General features: G+C 30.6%; 1 protein-coding gene and 1 long non-coding RNA gene across 3 annotated transcripts in view; both read left to right on the top strand.

Moving 5' to 3' along the window:
• The window catches only part of LOC127710157 (uncharacterized), a 460,084-nt gene that overhangs the window by 252,470 nt on the left and 183,035 nt on the right, over positions 1–24,579 (top strand). The window lies entirely within an intron of this gene.
• LOC127709934 (uncharacterized) lies at positions 16–20,758 on the top strand. Of its 2 annotated transcripts, XM_052215646.1 has the most exons (9): positions 16–145; positions 7,183–7,271; positions 8,682–8,920; positions 10,033–10,096; positions 12,713–12,840; positions 13,072–13,190; positions 14,597–14,729; positions 15,655–15,751; positions 17,173–20,758. In XM_052215646.1, exons 2-9 carry the CDS (start codon positions 7,214–7,216, stop codon positions 17,256–17,258), a joined length of 924 nt encoding a protein of 307 aa, XP_052071606.1. In that variant the 5' UTR covers positions 16–145; positions 7,183–7,213; the 3' UTR covers positions 17,259–20,758. The 2 variants fall into 2 exon arrangements, with proteins under 2 accessions (XP_052071606.1, XP_052071604.1); XM_052215644.1 differs by lacking the exon at positions 16–145 and having other exon boundaries at positions 7,013–7,271.

Below are 24,579 nucleotides of genomic sequence, written 5' to 3'. Positions count from 1 at the left end.
TTCACTATGTGGTTTCGGTTTGAAGGAAACACATGTCCACCACTTTATAAAACATGCAATGATAAATGATTAACACAGTTATCAAATTACAGTTTATTGCCTTATTTATGTTGATTTCCTGTAGTAACCGACTTATATGAGACAGGTAATGCATATGAAAGAGGACGAAATCCGCATAAAAAACTGTTTAAATACTGTTTTATTTTGCAAAACTGCCAAATGTAAATCTACAGTAACAACTAACATTTACATTTAGAACCTGACTCTCTGATCCTTCATAATTGGCTTTGCAGAACTTAACACTAGCAAGTTCTAATAGTTTATTAGTTAAAATTATAATTCAACAAATATCAAAAATTTATTAAGATAAAAGCATTCAAATGTAAAGCAATTAAAATTCACATAAAAGTGACAAAGCTCAATTTGTCATTCTAACCTTTGTCTAGATGCATCATAATGCAAGACATAAGCTAGAGTGACATTCTGTCTAGATGCATTAAAATGCATTACACCTTTCGTGTAAACAGTGAGGTCTGTGCAAGACCAGAAAGCTCTTAAATAAAAGCTAAAATGAGAGTTTTTTTTTTATTAAACCAAGTGGCTTTATGGTTTAAGCCCATTACAAATATTTATCTCAGCACTTATTTAACAAATACTAGACAAATAGGAACACTATATAACTAAATGATAAGTTGCAAATCTAACAAAATCTGAGAATGTAATCGGAGCGTCTTTTTACCACAGAACACCACAGAATACCACAGAACACCACAGAATACCACAGAACACTCAAAATGTACCACAGAACTACACAAATTACAACAAAACTACTGAAATATGCCATAAAACAGTAAAATTACTTTATAAAAGGCAAATCTAATAATTCAGAATTATATTATTTCTTTAATTCGGGTTACACCAATGACATGATGATTGACTGGATATGATCGGATATAAAAATGATCATAACTTTTTTGTTATTTGGCATATTTTGTTTACATTTGGAGACCTTTGAGACACTGAACTAATGCATTGTAATAATGAAAATTTAAAATAAACATTTAAAAAAATAGTTTTTAGCAAATAATTACGTAATGCATCTACACATTTTCAAAAATGAATTAAAATTACAAAAAAAGATTAAAATGTATGTAAAATATAAATATATTATGGCTTTAATAGCTAGGGGTTTTCGGCATGATTCCAATTTATATTGGCCATTCAGTTGGGGCGTAGCGTTAGTGAGTCTGAGGTTTTATTATTTCGCAGTTCTGTGGTGAATTTTGGGTGTTCTGTGGTGTTTTGTTGTATTCTGTGGTGTTCTGTGGTGTTCTGTGGTAAAAAGACGCTCCCGAATATAATATTCAATAAATTATAGCATAATAAGGTAATTACATATTTTGACATGTTAAACAATAATTTATTTCAACAATAATACTTAAATGTTAATTTTACAACAGTCCATTTTAAAGGGAAGTAATACTGTTACAAAACATTGCCTCTCCGTTACAACTGTAAAATGATTTTGAATCTTATTACTAAAGTCATCTACTACAATATTTAAAAAAAGTTATGACAATACAGAAAATAATGATCATTTTAAAAGAATAAGTAACTTTTTGAGATGCCATACATCATTGACTGAAGTGAAGCCTGAACTTGAGAGCCTGAAGGTCTTGAACAATAATAAATAACTACCAAATTGGAAAAAAAGGTCTTCAAGTGTTTTCGCTCTTCATATACATCCTTGGCATTCAAATACTCAGCTTTAAGTATTCCTGATAAAGGGAAATCCAGAAAAAAAGCTTCTGACACCACACAATGTGATGGTGACACATGAAAAATTTGTAAAGTGTTGTTTTCATTCTTTTGAAAAAGTAAGTGAAGTACGCAAACCTATCCAATGTTGGTCCTGTTGTAACAATTTTATTTAAGATGTCATTTTCTATGTAAACAAAGAAATGCTATATTAAGGTAATATTTTTTATTGAGTTAAAAGTATTTTGAAATTAAAAACGAAAAAAAATGTAAACATAAACTTAAAATGATGAAAATACTGAGAAGATTAACCTTTGTGATTGATCATGTGAGTTTCCCACTTTAAATACTAGGTTAGGACATGTTGCACATTTTATAGGCATTACAAATTCTAAAAATAATAATACCAAAAGCAAAGCTAAAATGTAAAGAAGCAAAAAAAAAGGGAAGGCCAAGTAAAACCATTCTTGTGTAAAAAAAAAAATTAATGAATAATCTCCTGTGTTTACAAAGTTATACTGTTACTGTAGGAAAAATAAGCTTGGCTTTTCAAAAATACAAAGCTTTGAGTTTTTAACTTATATTACACTTAGTTATTGTAAAAGAGGACCCAGTCTTTACAATGCACCCAAATATTTGACATATCTTGTATCTTAAAATTGTAAGAAATCCTGACTTCAAAAACAAAATATGTAGCAATTTCATTTTGGGTAAAATATGAACAACTGTACATTTGTCTACAACACAGAGAAAGGGAATTGCTCAGTTACCTTGATGGGAGTAAGTTAAAGTGAAAAATTGTTCAAACTGGGTTTATTTTATTCAGAAAAATATTGAATTCTATAATCTTTTCATAACATAAAATTATGAAATTCAAAATAATCAAATATCAGAGATAAGAATAAATGAATTTACATGCATAGATTAATTTATGAAGGAACTTAATACTAAAAGTAAAGTTTGAATTTGGTACCAATGTAAAAAAATGTTTCAACCTATGAAAAACTAGTTAATCCAAAAATAAGTCCAAATTAATGTAAATGTTCTCAAAAATACCTGCCATAGCAACATTATGTATAAAAAAGACAATAAAATCTTAAGACTTCCAGCTATTGGTTGGATCCTTATATTTCATCAGTTTGCTTTGACCAATCATATCAATCAAGGTTAAAACAAAAATAAAAGTCATCACAACCGAATATTCATCATTTTGTATGGAAATTTAGTGGGTTTTTTTTCTGTTAGACTTCCTACATACATCTTTTGGACGGAACATTCTCTCCTGGGACAAGGAAGGAGAAATAACATACACAAGTTACATTAAAAAAATGACTTGCAAAGACTGTATGGTAATTATAAATTGGTTTAAACTCTGTTGTCTAGTAGCTTTCTCATAGACACATACTCAGCAAATGTCTTTTCTAATTTCAAACCTACAAACATTCAAATAATTATGAACAAAACTGGTAAATGAAAAAAAAAACAACACTTTAAATACTTTTGTTCCTCAAAGGGTTTTTTGGGATTCAGCTTCATCAGAAACCCTCAAACCCAAACTTTTGAAAGTCAAGGATGTATAAGACCAAAACACATGAAGAGCTATATATGACCAAAGGGATCCTAAAAAATAGCCAAACAAACCATCATTCAAAATCTTTTTTAGTATACCCCGTTGTATATGTATGTTTTCTATCTTTCGTACATTTAAAATACCTATCTTTCCTACATTTGATATATAATATATTTATATTCCCTCACATTCTGGAGTTATTATACCCCACGCAACAAAGTTGCGGAGGGTATAATGTTTTTGACCCATCCGTCTGTCTGTCCGTCAGTCCTGTTCTTGTCATCGCAACTCCTCTGAAACCACACAACAGAATTTCATGAAACTTTGTAGATAATATGGACATACTATGTAGATGTGCATATCAACAGGAAATTATGATTCAATTTGTTTTCTAGGAGTTATGCCCCTTTGAACTTAGTGGCCTCAATATACTACTGCAACAGTTTGTCATCGCAACTCCTCTGAAACCACACAACAGAATTTCATGAAACTTTGTAGTTAATGAGGACATAATATGTAAATGTGCATTTCCACAAGAAAATTTTTATCAGGACTTTTGTAGAGTTATGAGTCTTTGAACTTAGGAATCTGGTGAGATTTTGTTTGTCCAGTGACAATGTGGGGGCGTGGGGTATGTGAGTGTGCTCACAAAGGTTCTTAATTTAATTTTTATTGTAGTAAATTTATTGATTAATGATAAAAATCTTTATTATATACTTAGTAGTAAATACAGATAAATTGTATGTGTAGTACGATCAAAGATCGATATCAGTCACGTTTGCAAAGGCTTTATCACACCCCTAATTTGTATGACGTCACGTCATCAATATCAGTCACGGTTGCAAAGGCTTTATCAAACCGCAAATCTGTATTACGTCATGTCACATAAAAAACTTCTTTTAGAGGTATATAATGGAGTGTATATGATATGGCTTTTTCAATATCACACTAGGTATCAAACCTCAACCAATATAAGCCCTCGAGCAGAGCTCTTGGGATTATATTGGTGTCTCAGGTTGATACTGATGTGATATTGAAAAAGCCATATGATATTCTCTATTTACATACTTCCCAAAAATAAAGGAACAGCACTTTATTGTTTATAGTAAAACAAAGAGATAAGAGGTAACTGATTAAAAGAACAATTTACTTATTTACCGAGTATACAAAAGGAAATGAAATCAACTTATCTACTTTTAACATATCTCAAACTTATGAAGTGATCTTTTTGTCTTCAAATATAGATACCAGATATTTTACTTCATTTCAATTTATATCCTACTTATTTCAGTTTAATTCAAATGTTCTGACCAAAAATCAAAAAGTGTAAGAGTGCTAGGATTTGGGTTGACTTATACTAAAATTTATTCCAGAAATGAAAATTTTTCCACATAAATTAAACCAAAAAATAATTGTTATTTACCTGTTTTGAATTATAAAATTTATAGGTGTCTTTTTTCTTTGGTATAATGTATGTAGAGATTTATCTGTATTTCATACTGAGAGTCATCTTATTTTATAAAGCCTACATCTCACAATAACAACAAAAGAATGGATAGAATAAGATAATAATATGTTTAAAGAATAACAAAAAATTTTAAAAGGTCAGTCTCTTTTATAGAATGCATTCTGTATATGGATGATTGAAAAAATAAATCTTATTGGGTATTACAAAGGCTGATTTTTTGTTACATCCAGGATTACAGTAGATGGCTCCTTTAACAAAACCCTAAAGATCAGAACAACATTTCTTAGTATTAAAGGGGCATTAGCTACAAGATATAACAAAAAATTATATGATTTTTTTGGATCAATCATTAATAAAACTGAAATAGTAAAATAATACCTCGCTTTTAGCGGCCAATTTTGGTTCAATTTTGTCAAAATAAGGTTAGAAACATGGCTGATGAATTATTCACTTGCAAATGAATGAATCGACCTCATTGAATCCATATTCATGTAACCTTCAATTTAACCCTTTAGCTGGGGATGAGTTACGCATGTATTCAGCTTTTAAAAGGAAAAGAATGTCAACATTGAAAGTGAAACAAGGATGAACCATTTATTTGACTTCTTCGATCCACAAAAAAGCATTCTTATACAGGTAAAAACGATGATAAACATACTTTTTAACCTACAATATGAAATCAAACAGACCTAAAAAAATCCAACTGCAAGTGGTCGCTATCTATTTATATTTATATTTATATCGGGTTATATGACCGTCGGCATTCTTTGGAGGTCATCTTGATTGTTAATTGGATGGGGTCTAGACAAAAACACACACCAAATGCTGATACAGATTATTGAGTCCATGCATTGTTAATCTTTTATTTTAGAATTTTTGTAATTTGGATATACGTTTTAGTATTTTATAAATCAAATATGAGAATTTGAGTCAAATCGGTGAATATGAATTTAACAGCTGGCCAATGTCCCTTTAACATGATATATAATGCATCTAAAAACACATCATATAAATAAGAAGATGTGGTATGAGTGCCATGAGACAACTATCCATCCAAGTGACAATGTGTAAAAAGTAAACAATTATAGGTCAAAGTAAGGCCTTCAACACAGAGCCTTGGCTCACACCGAAACAGCAAGCTATAAAGGGCCCAAAAAAGAATAGTGTAAAACATTTCAAACAGGAAAACCAACGGTCTAATCTATATAAAAAAATGAGAAACACTTATGAACCACATCAACAAACGACAACCACTAACCAACTGGCTCCTGACTTAGTACAGGTGCATAAAAATGCAGCGGGTTTAAACGTTTTAACAGACGCCAACCTTCACCCTAACCTGAAACAGTGGTATAACATTACAACATAAAAAGACACACAATAAAATATGAATTGAAATGGCTGAACTCGATCAAAAGACAATACACAAAAACAAGTAAATATTAACTGAATGAATAAGTTTGATCTATGACACAATATAAAAAAAAAAGATGTTTCAATGTCAAAAAGACAACTTTAACCTAGGACAAAATGGTGTTAAATAAAGTAACGTACACAGGTAAATTTAAATATAATAATTTTGTTGTTAGGAGTACAGAAACATTTTTACAAAATAAATTTGTTATTCATAGTACGAGAACAGAAGTGAAATCAGTCAACTTCTTTCTACATGAATCTTTTTATATCATTTTGTAAGGATGCACTGTTTCCAATTTACTTATTTTGATTTTTAACTACAAAGAAAAAATCTTAAAACAATATATTTTACATACTTTTTTCTAGAAGCATTGTTATTTTAGTTGACTTTAAACTATTTGTGATAAAATGAAAACTATTTGATATAATAGATGTAAGACTCAGAATTTTATAAATTTTTGACATGCGTACTCTGTGGCAGGACTTTCTGGTACTCGGTCCAGTAAGAACAACTAAAAGAAGTAAAATCAAACTTACAATCAGTGCAATACATATTTGGGGAAAAAAAATACTGTTTTATTTTTTCTACACGACAAAATAATTGGAAAACAGTTAATTTGTTTCCTAGATTGCACCGATTGTAAGCTTGATTATACTTCTTTTAACTGCTCTTAGTTGACCTATTACCAGAATGTCATACCACAGAATAGGTAACCTGTTGAAAAAGAAAGTGGGCAAAGTAAGACAACTCTAGTAAAGCAAAATCAGCAGATGCCTTGTCTCAGGTGTGTGATCTGAACCCATCTAGTTCCAGCAGGTTTTTGTGTATAACTCAAACTTTTGAGCAGCTTTCTTCTTGTGTGCAAAAATGAACATGATTGCAACTAGCTGGTCTTTTAGGTGAAAATATTCTGTGATGACTCCATAATGAAAGTATAATTTTGTCATGATATATTTTTATCACTTGCAGAAATAGAGTTAATAAATAAGAAACAAAAACTATGCCATCCAGAAATTTCATATATGTGGTGGACAGATGCAATAATTTCCTGTTATCAGGTAAATATTACTTATAATGTTAACATTGTTCTGTATACATTAATGATAACCAGATAAGTATTTTTGAAGACAACATCATCAACTTTCCTCATAAAACAATTTAATTAAGCTTTCAGAAGACATAATTTGAAGTAGAACAAATTCTTCTGTCTCTATATAGCATATATTTCCTGATCTTCATTTGCTTATTACTATTTTTGCCTTTTTCTAGTTTTTAGCTCACTAGGTACAAAGGGCCAAGTGAGCTTTTCTCATCACTTGTTGTCCGTCGTTGTCCGTTTACTTTTACAAAAATATTCTCCTCTGAAACTACAGGACAAACTGTTACCAAATTGGCCACAATTATCGTTGGGGTATCTTGTTTAAACAATGTGTCCGATGACCCTGTCTGCCGACCAACATGGCTGACATGGCTAAAAATAGAACATAGGTGTAAAATGCAATGTTTGTCTTTTACCTTAAAAACATTTCAAGATAGAGAAAATCTGACAGGGCAAAAATGTTCAAAATGATGAGATCTACCAAATGTCTATTATTGCCCTTAAACGATTAATTTTACCAATTTTTTGCATTTTTGCCCATTATCTCGAAAATCATAATCGGTGGAAAGATACTTTAAATGCAAAAATGATCAGCAAGACAAGATCTACAAATAAGGCAACAGGATGGAAACTGTTAGTTGACCCTTATTGAAGTTATTGCCCTTTAATAACTATTTTTTCCCCAATTTTTGGCATTTTTGTTTATTATCTTGAAAACTATAATCAATAGATAGAAATATTAAACAACAAAAATTATCAGCAAGACAAGGTCTACAAATAAGTCATTAAGTTATTGCCCTTTAGGGACGATTTTCCAATTTTTCATTATTGCCTATTATCTTGAAAGCTATAATAGATAAATAGAAACTTTAAGTTACAAAAATGATCAGCAAGACAAGATCTAAAAATAAACTTCATGGTCGATATCTTCAGTTGACTCTTTATTAGAGTTATTGCCCTTTCATGATGATTTTACCATTTTTTTGGCGTTATTTGCCTATTATCTTGAAAACTATGATAGTAATAAAAACTTAAAAATAGAAAAATGATTAGCAGGACAAGTTCTACAAATACATCAACATAGCTGAAATTGTCAGATAACTCTTAATACTGTTATTCCACTTTCATAATGATTTTTACAATAAAGTGTCAAAATTTGTTGAAGATGCAGTTTAGTGACACAGGCTCTTTAGAGCCTCTAGTTTTAATAGCATTTTTTAGGGGTTTCCCAAACCAAAACGTAGACTGCACCATTTCTTCTTATTTTTATATTTGGAAGACCCACTCATTTCAATGATGTTTTTCAGTGTACATATCTTTTCTGAAAAGCCACATGACAAACGTTCAAATTTTTATGTTTGATCCACAGGATCCTCGAAACTGAAGTGTCTTCCATTTTTTGTGAGGGACAAACAAGTAGGAATAATACGACCAGACATACTACCACATCTACAGAAATACCAGGATGTGTTCATTACCTCCCCTTCCATGCTGAAATTGTCTGATGACCTGAAAACTTTAAAGGAAAGAAGTGAGAAAGTTCAAGAAGTGTTGACAGATTTACGAGAACAAAAAGTACTAGTGACTCTTAACGGATGGAGAAACGAAGTAAGAAATATATAGTACATTGTAAATCAATTATAGATATTATTGTTAATTGTTGTTTATAAGATATATACTGTAAACCCCAAAATGATAAATACAAAACACTTTACGAAAAACAAAAGTAAATGACTTCCTTTTATAAATATGAACCAATCCACTGGCATGATATACCAACTAATTAAGTTGAAATTGTTCTTTCTTCTGATGTTGACACTCTGGTCTGTTGTACTGCCCAATATTTTTTGTAAACAAAATAACAAGCTTTTTAAAAGACTGTTATAAATTGATAGTATATAAATAACGAAACTTGAAAAATAGTAAAAACTTAGAGATCCTTGTTTCTGAGATATAATCAATTAAAAATTTGGCTGGAAATTATTTTCTCTAGATTTTTCATACATTTATCATTGGCACCTTTTTTCTTTCAAAAACTATGAAAAAATAACAAGGATTTATAAGATTTTCAAAAATGGATTTTATAAACTATATGTAACAAAATTATTAAAAGAAAAGTAGGGATAAGTGGACAAAATTTTCATGGCACTACAAGGATACAACTAGAGGATATCTGAATATCTGACAAAAAGTAAAAAACAAGAGCAGCGAACATACTTAAGCTAAGAACATCATTGCACATTTCTGAAATTGTATACAGCACAGAATGATGTTTGCTATAACTGATTTATTGAGAAAATTTGGCATTATTGACCATATTTACTACTGTTATAAGAAAGAAAGAAATTATTATACCATTCTTAAATGACACATGTAGAAAATCTAAATAAGCTATTCATACTCGGTAGACTTACACATGATATCTGGACCACTAAGAACATCAAAAACAGTAACATTCCCACATGCAACACTTTCAGAATTGGTCCATTCACAACTCAATAAAGTGCTGCTTGTCACTGATGTTAACCTTAATGTGCAATTAAACTTGGAAACATTTGTCATTGATAATTTTGTCATATCTGTTATGATAGCATGATATTTGACAAACACATCAATTTCTTTATAAATATACAACCTGCTGTCATGGATAAAAATATCTAAAGAATCTAGTTACTGTCTCTAGCTATTAAATTATACAAACTATTGCATGTATATTTTAGACTTTTGACATTAGAACATCACCAAAAGAGAAAGCTTATATGGAAGTTGAAAGGTCAGGAATATGTAAGTCTTACAAGATGAAATATTTTACTAACTTGTTGTTATGTTTAAATTTTTTGTTACCTAAAATTTTAATCCATGAAAAGGGCATTAGCTACGAAGTTGACAAAAATCAAATATGATTTTTTGTTTGTTTCAACCATTTATCAGAGTGGAATTGTGAAATAATATTTCACTTTTACTGTACTAATTAGCAGTCAGTTTTGGTTCAATTTTGTCACAATAAGCTTAAAAACATTGATTATGTATTAATGGCTTGCAAGTCAATAATTCATATAAAAATAAGGCAATGTGGTATGATTTCAACTCATTTGAATCCGTAATCATGGGAACTTCAATTTAACCCTTAACTGGGATGGACTTAGCATGTTTAGTTATTAAAAAGAAATGAATGTCAACATTGAAAAGTGAAACAAGGCAACCACCGAGAAGATCCCTTTGTTGACTAATTCCTCCCACAAAAATTAAAATCAAATTCAGGTAAAACAATGATTTACATATTTTTTTAATCTATAATATGAATTCAACACAGACCTAGAAAATCCTCATTATACGATTGCAGGTGCTTGCTTATGTATTTATATTTATATTTACATCAGGTCATATGACCTACAGAATTTTTCGGAGATCATCTCAATCATTAATTAGATGGCAGCTATTCTAAACTACACGCGAAATATTGATACATTATAACGAGTCCATGCATTGTAAATTACATCTTTCAGACTTTTTGTAATTTGGATAGAAGTGTTAGTATGTCATAAATAAATGAGATTTAAAGTCAAATCAGTGAACATGAATTTGACAGCTAATGTCCCTTTAAAGTTATATATAATTAATGTTAAAATGAAGAAAAAGATACAGGATGTATGTATTATGATAATGTATTTAAAAGCCAAAGTTATGCCTACGTAGATATTTTACTAACTTGTTGTTAAAACTTTTGCTTCTTAAAATTTTCATTCATTAAATCTATAAATTTAATGAATATTAAAATGAAAAAAAGATACAGGATGAATGTATTATGGTTATGTATTTAAAAGCCAAACTTATGCTCACAGAATTGATTGACACTCAAATTTGATTCAATATATATATATACTAGCTGACTATGCAGGTTTTGCTCTTTGTTGAGGGACGTATAGTGATCTATAGTTCTTAACTTCTATGTCAATTGGTCACTGGTGGAGAGTTGTCTCATTGGCAATGATTTGTTGGCCCAGAGGTGTTCACAGGGTTTTATTTTTCCAGTTTACATAGCAGGATTTGAAGGGCCAGAGGTGTTCACAGGGTTTTATTTTCCCAGTTTACAGAGCTTGATTTGTAGGGCCAAAGGTGTTCACTGGGTTTTATTTTCTCAGTTTACATAGCATGATTTGAAGCGCCAAAGGTGTTCACAGGGTTTATTTCCCCAGTTTGCATTGCATGATTAGAAGGGCCAAAGGTGTTCACAGAGTTTTATTTCCCCAATTTACATAGCAGGATTCATAGGACCAAAGGTGTTCACAGGGTTTAATTTTCCCAGTTTACAGAGCATGATTTGAAGGGCTAAAGGTGTTCACAGAGTTTTATTTTCCCAGTTTACAGAGCATGATTTATTTCACAGAGTTTTATTTTCCCGGTTTACAGAGCATGATTTGAAGGGCTAAAGGTATTCACAGAGTTTTATTTTCCCAATTTACAGAGCATGATTGGAAGGGCCAGAGGTGTTCATAGGGTTTTATTTTCCCAGTTTACATAGTAGGATTCGTAGGGCAAAAGGTGTTCACTGGGTTTTATCTCCCCAGTTTACATAGCAGGATTTGTAGGGCCAAAGGTGTTCACAGTGTTTTCCTTGTCCTGATGGTTAGTTATGTTATTATAAAATACATCAAGTACTTATATGGATAGATGTATCGTATATCAGGTTTTTTTGTGTCAGTTTTTTTTTCGCGATTTGATGAGAAAATGGGCAGGTTAAATTTTCACTGTGTATAATTTTCGCTAAATGGGAAAATACACTCGAAAAAATAATTGTATTATATAATTAAAGATGTAAACAACATAAATTTGATTGACTGACAGGTTATCGATTGCAAATAAATATGAGTACTACAAACGAAAAATACACATAATTCAGTGAACTTGCAAGACATATGTACATTGGGCATATTAAAAATTGAAAGTTTTGATCATTACACATCTACAAATATCTGTGTAATTGTGATTTATTTTTATTTTGATTTTACATCATATGCAAAATGTTCAGGTTATGACACCAATCAATATGATTCACCATCAATAGATCGTCGCTAATTAACATTTTTTAACCTGTCATTGATTGCTGTGTTGTCAAAAGGTGTACCATGTATGATTAGTCATATTTAATTATTATAAAAATAGAAGTCTTAATTAAGTATACACTTTCTTGTGATCTATCGAACAACACAAGACTGGACAATCAACAGTATAATGTATGAAACTTTCAAACAACAATAAATCGGGGAAAATGCAGTGAAATTTCTTTAGCTGCCGCAAACAAAGCGAAAATTAAACACATGCGATAAAAACCCGATATACAGTATATACAGTAAAACAGGATAACATACAAAAAAATAACTATACTCAAATATTTTCCAGGTTTATTTGGAGCTATAAGTTATGGCGTACATGTCAATGGTTATATAGAAACTGACAATCAGTTAATGATGTGGATTGCCAGAAGATCGCCCACTAAACCTACATATCCTAATAAGTTAGATAACATGGTGAGTAAGTAACAAAAAATTACAGAAATAGGGAGAAGGGTCCATTATGGTCAAATGATTAATATTGAAAGAATATTCATGTAAATTGTGATGAAAGATTGTTCAAATCTTTGTCCTTTGGTCTTTATGGATACTAATCTCATTCCCAATCGTACCTCTTCTCTTTATTTCTATATTAACATGATTAAGAGTATATTATCAAGTGATTTCAATGTATTTGTGATATTTCAGTGTGCAGGTGGGCTGGCTTCAGGATTGAAAGTAAGACACTGTGCTATTAAAGAATGTGAAGAGGAAGCATCAATACCTAAAGAACTGACAGACAAACTAGTAGGAGTAGGATGTGTCAGGTTAGAGTCAAATATTTTTATGTAAAAAGAGGGAAGTGAATATGAATAAAAGGAGATGAGGGCATACGTCTATGAGACAGCAACAAAAAGTAAAAAAACAGTTTAATTGCTGTCTTCCCAATTATCATTGTCAATAAATTAACATGTATGGGTACATCCAATAAACTTGTATAATTGAATAACAGTATAAATATAACTGTTATCTATAAGACTATTTAGTCAAGGAGACAAATATGAGAACAATTACTAGATTTATTAGCTTTATATACAATATTACCATAAAAAGCTGGATGCGAAATACCACTTTTTATTAATTCCAGCACATTAAAATGTACTTGCACAATTAATCTAAATGTTTTAGATAAAATTTAGTAAGTTTTGACCAATATTTAATTGATTTGTGATATATTTATCCCTGCTGTAAAAGTTTTTTAGTTTAATGAAATATTACATACAATAAATACAAGACTTCACTGCAAACACACACACACATCAGACAATGAACTCCATAAAAAGTAGCCATCAGAACAATTAGATAGTCCAACCTTGTGAGACCCTCAAGGGTAGTCAAGGTTGTTAAAAAACCCTAGTAGTAGTAGAAATAAGATAGGAAAAGTCGTTCTGTTTATCATAAATTTTGGTGTAGATATTACGGTGTGAAATTTTAATATCAGGGTCTCAAAAAGGACATTTGTCTCTATGAATGATTGGTTCAGAAGGATAAATTTCATTTGTATATTTGAAACATCTGGATTGTTAACAGAATATATCATATACATACATGTATCTGCTGCTGTTGTTAAATATATCTAAAAACATTTGATATCTTGTTGATACTGTTTGCTTTCATACCAGAAAATTTGCTGTATATATCTGAGGGTGTGGTTATATTAAGTACAAATTAAAATTATACTGACAATATTTTATACATTATATCATTAACAATGGGCCACAATGTTTTGATAGTTAATCAGTTTGTAGAATGAATTCAAACCTCAACTTTAAAAAGTATTTGGTCCATTTGTATTCTTAATATTCTAATGGGCAGTAAAAAAACTTATGTCTTTTCAATACAATGTTATTCAATAGTATGTTCCATTACCTTATGTTAATTTATAGAGAAATGGATGTTTTGGAAATGAGTGCTACTGCGAATTGGTTAATTTTTGCAATGTTTAAATTTCATGATTCTGAGGGAAAACCTGTTTATGAGGTTAAATTTAGGTCTAGACATTTGTGGCAGTATAAGCCTGGTGAAAATTTGTGAAGGTATAGTCTTGGTAAAAATTTCACACTTAAGAGTACTTTCCTGCATTTAAAGACTGATCAATTTGTTTTATGAAATAAATGTTCTTTCAAGAAATTACATAAAATTGGATTTATTTTATTATGTTGAATGATTACAGCTATATATTGGAAGATAAACGAGGTGTTTTCCCAGAGTGTGAGTATTTATTTGACCTAAAGTTACCGACTGATTACCAGCCTGTGAATGCTGATGGTGAAGTTGGCGCTTTTGAACTGATGTCTATAGATCAGGTAGTCATTTTTGTATATAATATTATAGGCATATGTGTTCCTTATATACAGTTGATGTTATGGATCTTTCACAGAATTTCTTTTTTTTGTGTCGAGTACATTGAAGACCTAAAGTTTACTGACAGTTTCTATTTTTTTCAAATGTTGGGAGGGGGGATTACCCAAACTTTCAGTCTTTATTTATTATTCCTACTGTAACCTTGACCTTTGACCAAAATTCACCCTAAGGTGCATTATCAACCAAAGATAGGGAAAAAAAATTAATATTGTCTACTTCTATCAAAGTAGCATTCTCCAGCTTAGTTTGGCGAAGGTTGGATGGTTAAAAAAAACACATGATAGCCAAATTTCATTCTATGAATAGCTGCTGTGACCTTAGCTTTTAACCAATTGACCCCAAAATATATAGGGGTCTTCCCAATCCCATGGGGCATTACCAAACAAAAGATAACATCCTTGAACAATACTTTTACCAAACTTTCAGTCTTTCAATAGCTGCTGACCTTGACTTTGTACCTATTGACCCCAAAATCAATAGGGGACTTTCTCATCTCATGGGTAATTATCTAGCCAAGTTTGGTAAATGTTGGACGGTTGGTTCAAAAGATTACCTTTAGACAGCAAAGATTGAAAATTTAAATTTCTGTCATCAAGCTGCTGGGACTTGACTTTTGATCTATTGATAAAAAAATCAATGGATGTACCAGTAAAACCTCACTGTTTAGTTACAAATAAATCATTGGTATCTCAGATCCAAAAATTAAGATTAAAGGGAAAAGTGTAGTTTTTAAAATGTGATCTTTCATACCTGATAAAATAAATGTAGGTAGGAAATTGAAATTTTATTGATATACCACTAATTTTTTCCCACAACTTGTTTTTACCTTATCAAATTAAAACATAATTACTTAAATAATTTTGACAGGTTATGGATGCCATAGTATCAGATGACTTTAAACCTAATTCAGCACTGATTATGTTGGATTTCCTTGTTAGACATGGGTTTGTTACGCCTGAAAATGGTAAGTATTCTCCTTTCAGTTTATTTATTTTTGACCTTGCACAACAAAAAATATCCAGGCCCTGAGGGTTTAAGTCACTTTTGTGATACATGTATATGAAAACCTACCTTTTTGTGTAACAGTATAAGTCTAGGGTAGTTGTTGCACACACAACTGTTATATTAATAAAAATGCATATCACATTTAAAAAGTTACTTTTTGACATCTAAAATAGCTACTATTGTTAACATAAAATTGCTACTATTTGCCTTAAAGTTGGTCATCTGATGCAATATCGTCAATTTTGAAGATTTTCTGTCTTATTTCTTAACCTGGGAGACTGGAGGGATGCTGATAGATGTATCCCACTGTAGTCTGCGTGTAGAATGGACACATCTGCCACAACTTTGATTAGGTCGCCAGTCTAAAGAAGGTCATTTGGCTTCAACTGGACCTGCAACCTTAAGAAGTTGTTCCCAAAGCGTATTTCACTATTAACAATACTACTGATCAGTAGTTGTATGCCTGCAAGTTTACACTATTTTGGAATTTTTAGGCCTCTGTACTGTGTTTGTCAGACCTCCAAGGGAAGCCCACCCCTTCAGAAAAATCAATTTTAGATAGATAAATTAAATCGTATAATAATAAAGCAAAATGAGGATGTTAAATTTGATGTATTCCTTTTTGTGCTTCTTCGTTACATTTGTTTGTTTTTATAGTGATTAAGATGATAACACAATGTTGACTGCTGTATCCCTATTTTTGACATTTTTATCTTTTGTGTCTGTTTGTTTTGTTCACGCATCGTTGTCAATATAATGGAATTTGATGCAACTGTCATACAAGTGAGAGGTTTAGCTAGCTATAAAACCAGGTTCAATCCACCATTTTCTACATAAGAAAATGCCTGTACCAAGTCAGGAATATGACAGTTGTTATCCATTCATTTGATGTGTTTAAGCTTTTGATTTTGCCATTTGATTAGGGACTTTCCTTTTTGAATTTTCCTCGGAGTTCAGTATTTTTGTGATTTTACTTTTTATACAATTTCAATTTTCGAAGTTCGTATTTGGGATGAAACTGCACCTTTAACATGAGAAAAATGACAATAAATAACATAAGGTTGAGGGAACATGCATCAATTTCAAAATTAATATCATACAGTTAACCTCTAAAAGTATGGAGAGCCATTGGAGCCAAAAAAAAAGTGTTTTGGGTAGAGGCCATAATTTTACGCATATATTATAATTTGATTTTCTATCTTTTTTCAAGCTCAATGAAATTTTATTTTTAATGCATTAGAATAGGTACTGTATTTGAAGAGTTGCCACTGTCAATAGGATATTTAATGGTTGCAACTTTTCAAATACATTACTGGTTCTGTTATTCCTCAATTTTAGGTTTACATCATTGTGTTACCTTTCTTTTATTTTTTTTTTCAGAGAAGAATTATGCATACTTAGTAGAAATGATGCATGTACCATTACAGAGCTACTTCGCTAATACAACTCAGATGTTGAGCAGATAGCATTAACAGTTATATAGGAAACATTAATGGTGGATCAAATGAAGAACCAATTTGTAGTGTCTGGGATAAAAGTACGATAAGCAGATCATTCTTTTCCTATTTTGCACATTTTTGTCGAGCATGTGACATTTATGTCGCAAAAGCGAGACATAGAGGTCCTAGATTCTGTCATCGGCTTCAGGGTCGACGTCCGCAGCATCAACATTTAGGATCAGACCGTGGTTAAAGTTTTTTCAGACATCAATAACTTTGTTAAACCTTCATGGAATATTAAGAAATTTGGACAGAAGCTTGTTCATGACCAAAATATAGTTTCCAAAGCCAGATTTTGAAAATATTTATTTTCATTTTTTCAAACCATCATGGAATTTTATGAAATTTGGACAGAAGCTTGTCAATGACTAAAATACAGTATCTAGAGCAAAATTTTGAAAATATTTATTTTCATTTATCGCTATTTTACTGATAAATGAACATAATTTTTATTACAGTTAACAAGTAGATACAGTCTTGGGTTTAAGTTTTTTACACATCAATTACTTTGTCAAACCTTCATAGAATTTTATGAAACTTTGGCAGAAGCTTTTTTATGATTAAGAAATAATGTCTGAAGCAAACTTTTGAAAATATACTTTCATTTTCAGTATTTTTCTGATAGATGGAATAAGTTTTTTACAGTTAACATTTACAGACAGTCTGGGATTAAACTTTTTTGACATGATAAATTTGTAAATATTCATGAATTGTTATGAAACTTGGACAAAAGCTAATCTTCAAGACCCAGAAATAACATCTAAAGAATTTTTTTTATTTTTTTTTAATTCTGTAATTTACTGATAAATGGACTCACTTTTTAAGTCAACATTACACTTTTACACTGACAGCAGCAATAGCAGGCAAGACAAAGGGTTCCACATAACCCTTTACGAATTTTATATAGATCTGATACATTGTTTTTGTTTCATTATGGAATATAATTGAAATCTAAAGAATACATTTGGAGTTAAATTCTTTCTGGTTGTATGTTGTTTGCTATCAATGGTTTTGGTAATATTTTTTACCATGCAAATCAATCATAATGCACAGAAAAAAGGCAGATTCTAATATAAGATTTCCATTGTTGGTATATAAACAAACCCACTCTCTGAAATAACACAAATATTTTAGACACATGTACACTACTTATTTTGTACGTTCTTGTACATTATTACTTTTATCCCATTAAAATACATTTTTAGTTGATTAGAAGATTTTTTTTTAAATATTCTTTAAATTATTTATCTATTAGGCTTTTATGAATATTTTGTATCATAATTCCATGCTGTTCAATGTATGCTCAAAAAATGAAGGGTGGATGGGACCAGGTAAAAATTCCTAGTAATTTGCCATTTGCTTAATAGATCTAAACAAGTGCATATTGGCCCTGTTAGGTTCAAAATAATTCTTATCATGCCCTATAACCAATTAAACATAGAAGCCATTAAATTTGTCAGTATTTTACACCTTCCTTTCCTCATTGTAAAGATATTGATACATGTAATGCCTACCCATGTAAAAATGAGTTGAATTGTTAATTACTTAAATAGAAAGTTTTACTGACTTTTATGTCAAAATAATAAAGGATGGAACTGACAATAAATTGAGGGTATAAAAGATGGTTAGTCTGGTAATCAAAAACACAGCAAATTTTTCTATCCGCATTTGCAGTTTATTAAATTAATAATGATAGAAGTATTGAGGGCTGTAATGCTGTGTGAAAGGTCTGTCTATAACCAAAGTGACAATTGTTGTCCAGAGTTTTTATTAAAGGAAATCATATTTGTTTAACTCTTTAATATTTGTTGTCAAGGCTTCTTTTAAACACTTAAACATTCCATAAATGTTTCCAATTACATATGCATTTGACTTTATTCATTTCTAATCTGAAAGATGATTTTTATTTTTCATTTCCTTGTGAGTGTCTTTTTGGTCATGATCCTCTCCCACAGCAGAAATGTCAAATATCTAGGTCAAGTTATTTTGTAATGTAAGCAAACTGGTTTGAACTGTCAAAAGTTCATTTTGAAAAAAAGTTTGCTTTTGTTAAGGTTGGGCTTTACCATCATAACCAATGCAATCATTTTCCCCCTTGTCTTAACTTTTTTTTAGATGAGTTCAAAAATAATATGTTTTAAATAGGTATGCAGAATTTATGAAAATGGGATTTTTACCCCAGGATGGGAGACTACCAGGTACTTACATAAACTTTTTGTTAAGATGTTTCAAGTTGCCCTAGCTATCATAATAGACCCTGTTGGTTAAAGATGTTCTAACCACTATTGTGACAATGGATTGGACCTTGTTAAATGAATGTATTGCTTGATTGATGGAATAAATGCTGCTTTATGTTGTTTCAGTGGAGTCAAGGATTTGTATAGTACTTACTATACAAATCCTTGGTGGAATAACTTGAGAACTGATTATCCAAAACTTTTCATAATATAATATGTTATGTCTCATTACAAAACTGAGGTCATGTTAGATTTTGATGATTTTCACTTGTTACGTTCAGGAGTTATTGTCCTTGATTGCTTTAATAATGACACTAATAAATGTAAGGAAAACCTAATTTGTGGTCATTTTGATAGCTTCTTGCTATATTCTAATATCATTTTTAATCTTTTTGAAAACATTCTCTAACAAAAACAAGAGTTTGTTCACAAAGGCTAAATATAGGCCAGGCTATTGACTATTCCTTGAAATAAGTTGTTTAACAATTGTCTGAGATTTTGTCTTAGCAAATTAATTGATTAATGATTAGATTCATTTAAATGATAATTGTAAGTCTTTTTTAAGATTAATATTCAAGTACAAAATACAAGAATACGATATGGGACACAACAGTTTTGCAGCAATTTTCTTCAGATGGTCACTTTAATAGTTTTGCACATTTAATTCCTGTGTTTTATGTAGTTGTTTGATGGTGTTTGGAAAATAATTTTGTACATATATTTTTTTAACTTTTTTAATTTGTTCAACAAATCCTTATAAGAGAACACAATTGTTTTGTTATTTAGATATCATGTTTGAAAAAAATGCATGGTGGATTAACATTTAATTTAACAGGAAAATATTTCTTAAAATTTTGTACAAGAGAGTTTTATGTGTATGCATTAAAAATTCAATTATAAGAATTAGGTTACCATACTTAGTTTTGAAAAATATTTGGATTCAAAATCTTACAAATTGGTATAAATTATATAGTGTAAAAAAATGTGTTCTTTGATGAAATAAACCAAATTCAATTATTGCTCTGTCTGTATCCCATGTTTATGGATAAATATTGATAAAAAGGGCATGCAGATTATACACAAATGTGGACTTTACACGGCCTAATACAGTATTTGATTCACAAATAGCTCAAAATTGTAGTGTATTTCTAAAATGTGTTTTTCTGAATAAGATTGATATGTATTGAACAAGTGAATTTCTTAGAAAATAAAAAGAGAGTCTCAGTTTTATCTAATTGTTTGTAAATTTTAAAAACATATAATACATATAATTGAATGTTCAGTTTGGTTTTAACCAAAGTCATTAATGCAATATAATGGTATTGCATGTTTTATGTTAAACTTATTATTTTGGTATTAAATACTCACCTGGATAATTAAAATCCTATTTTTGTCGCACCTCAAGGAAGTCCAACAAGTGAGATTCTAGCATGCTGTTAAGTGTTTCCATCTGTGACGGAGTGAACAATTTGTCAAAGTTTGGGGGAAACACTAATAGTATTTCAATGATATTTGGTATGTAGTTAAAGTAGCATTGGCACATCTCATTTTCATGGAGGTTATTTGGCATTTGGAATATGTCAATGAGACAGAAAATGCCAATCCAATGATACAAAGAAACTAAGACATATAGAGGTCAAAATATTCTCTTCAACAAATAACAAGTGTCTATATCATTTGTCAATCACCTGGAGAAAATGACTACCAAAGATCTGCCATTGACCCCTTATTCACTAGAAGACAAAAATAGATCGGATTGGTGAAGTTTCTGACATAGGACAGGCCATATCTCCTTGTACATATTATTTCTTATTATATATAGACTTGATTTGGGGTATTTATCATCTCTGATACAATCCCTTATTGTCCCCAGTGCAATGCGTTGCAGGGGGACATAGAAATACCGGGCGTCCGCCCGTCTGTCTGTCTGTGCATCTGTCTGTCTGGTCTTGTTAGTGCTCTTATATGTACAATATTTACCAGATTTTTATAAAACTTATATCATCAATGTCTCGGACAAGTTCGAAAAGCAGCGCTGATCGACTATTTTTAAAAGAGTTATGCCCCTTGGAAATATTAATTATATTGAAAATTTCATTGTTAATGCTCTCACATGTACAATTCTTGCCAGATTTCTATGAAACTTATATCATAGGTTTATATCAGCAATGTCTCTGACAATTTCGAAAATCAGTGCCAATCAATTATTTCTAAAAGAGTTATGCCTCTTTGAAATATTAATTATATGGAAAATTGCATTGTTAGCGCTGTCATGTGTACAATTCTTGCCAGATTTTTATGAAACTTTTATCTTTTATGAAAAGGTTTATATAAGCAATATCTCGGACAAGTTCGAAAATCAGTGCCGATCAAATATTTATAAAAAAGTTTTGCCCCTTCGAAATATTAATTATATTGAAAATTGCATTGTATTTGCTTTTGAGCCTTCAATTCTCTAAGATATTTATTAAAAGTTTTAAAGAGCAAAAAAAATAAGATTTTTTAGTTATTGCTCTTGGATAGGTAAAATATGTGCAACGCGGGGAACATTGGAACTCTGTTCTTTTATTTTACTTCATGTATCCATACAAAAAACAGCTTGAAGGGATTGTATCTGAGTTGATAAATTCATCCAAAACTAGTAGGAACATAGAAGTGTTAATTATGTGGTAAAACATAGAAAAATCAAATACTCAGTGCAAACAATAAAAAAACTTGTAAACAAATCCTGTACCCAAGCACCTGTGATATAAATGTCCTTTTTAACACAATAATGATGAAAATGACTTCAACTTCATACAACTGATGTTCTACATTTCTAACCTTGTGTTGGCAGTTGAAGAAAACCATGTCCAAGCACAAATATTTCATTTTGGATGCATTATTAGATAAGCTGTTCTTGTAAAACTATGTTTAAGCAATATTTGAAAAAAACACACACACACACATACACTGATAATAGAAATTACACACTGAGAGTAAAAAAAAATAAAAATAAGAAAATAAACACATTGAATTACTATTTTTTTTGTATTGTTCCTGTACTTTAAAAAGTATTTTGTGTTTGATTAAAGTAAAAAAAAAAAGTTTTATTCAGAGAAAAAAAACCCATTTCTATCACAGAAGATGAGTGTTTGGTACCTTAATTCATCAATTGGATTGACTCCTTAAGCATTTTATAATAAAATGGCATCCAGGTATGGGCATACAACGCCAAATGTGGACATTTTCATAAAAAGGAAATTTATATTTTTGAAGTCACATAAAATCACAGAGGGATTGATGGTAAGGTTGTCTGGAAATTTCAATTGTACAAGTAAAAATTTCACGTTTTGGGCATGACAAGTTATCCAATTTCCCTCAAAAATGGACCGAGAAAGATATATGAAAATTATGCGTGGGAGGAGAAAAGATTGAAAAAAATGTTTCATGCAGGAACAAGGGTTGTTAATTGATATGTATTATAGGTGTATCAAATTACCTCCTTAAAACATAGGAATAAACAATAACCTTTTTCTCTGTGATGTAACACAACCACTGGTAGAGGACGACATTTTTTAAAAATATATGTATATATACATATATTTTTTAAAATCTCGTATTGTATTGTGAATACAACACAAGAACAAACTGTCACAATCAGTTGAAAAAAGCTTGACTCATTAGATCAATACAAAGCACACATCAAAAAAAGAACTGTATGAGTGTAGATGTCAAACATATTATTTGTGCGAATAACAAACTTTTTCTTTGGTACAAGATGATAAACAAAAGTACAAAATCAACAAGCTAAAACCTTGTTAGATTAGTATCTAATGCACGGACAGTAAGATGTTCGCAAGAAGTACGTAGCATTTCTAATTATCATCAAATCCAAGGTTGTAACCATTTTCATAAAAATATAACTTAACGTCAGTCAGAGACATATAATACATGTATTATATGTCTCTGCTTCACTACTGGCCCACACAATTATACTAATAGTCCCAGTAATGACCAATCAAAATGTTGTAGGCGATTGATGTATCACTAAATAAATAAAATTACTAATTATGAAACAAATCTTAAATAACTTTTAGTAGAAAGATCGAAAGTTCCAATTGTCTTCGAAAAATAAATTTATTTAAGTTTAGAAATAATAATCTTGATGCTTTTCAAATATAATTAAATACGGTTTGGATAAGATGAATGAGGAATTATTTTGTCACAAAATTCCATCGTCTACGAAGGAAAACTCAGTTTCGGCTGGGGTGCGAGAACGTCAGGTATCATTAGGACTATATAAGCAAAATAGCCTTTTACCTGGCATCTTCGCATTCACCAGCAAATTTGAGTTGTTCTGTTTATTCTGCTTGAAAGGATCGTAAGGCACAAGTCCCACCCTCTCTGACAAGCCAGTCCAAAAAAAAAAAACGAAATGTGTTCCCCAGACATCCAGACATCCTTTTTAACTACAAGAAGGAGATCATGGAAACCGAGAGAAGAATAAAAGAAGAATATGTCTGAGGACACGAGTACCCCCGCTCAAGCTTTGCAATTTTAAGAAGTTAAAAAGGGGCATAATTCTAGAACGGTAAGCTACTTACTGCTCAAATTCGAACTCTGTCTGTTAGTTTTGGTTCTTAGCATTTTGTATAGGTTTCATAAAATTTGGATGAGAAAACTTAAGTTAGAGTGCGGAAACCAAAATGGGACGGACGGACCGGGAAGGACGGTCAAGGGAAGGGATAGGGTAATCGTTATCTGTAATCGTAATCGATTGTAATTGATTACATTTTTTCAAGTAATCGACAGTAATCTGTAATCGAAGACATTTTCGATTACATGTAATGGTAATTTTATCGATTACAGCCGAAAATATGATGTAATCATCGATTACTATTCGATTACATTTCGATTACTTTAGTAAAATAGTTAGATGAAATATGATCTAGTTTTAATGAAAATAGACAACTGCATGTATTCACCAGTTTATATTACAGATAAAATAGAACATATTAATATGACTTGAGAGTTTATCAACCTTCTTGTCTTGGTTCACTCCTCCTATT

The sequence above is a fragment of the Mytilus californianus genome, unplaced genomic scaffold (genome assembly GCF_021869535.1).
Source record: "Mytilus californianus isolate M0D057914Y unplaced genomic scaffold, xbMytCali1.0.p SCAF_1, whole genome shotgun sequence".
NCBI lineage: Eukaryota > Metazoa > Mollusca > Bivalvia > Mytilida > Mytilidae > Mytilus > Mytilus californianus.
This window is presented reverse-complemented; position numbering and strand designations above follow the sequence as displayed.

Coding starts and splice junctions, on each gene's coding strand:
- LOC127709934 (XM_052215646.1), top strand. CDS start 7,214: ATGCCATCCAGAAATTTCATATATGTGGTGGACAGATGCAATAATTTC. Junction 12,841..13,071: donor CTAATAAGTTAGATAACATG/GTGAGTAAGTAA, acceptor GTGATATTTCAG/TGTGCAGGTGGGCTGGCTTC. Junction 15,752..17,172: donor GTTTGTTACGCCTGAAAATG/GTAAGTATTCTC, acceptor TTTTTTTTTCAG/AGAAGAATTATGCATACTTA.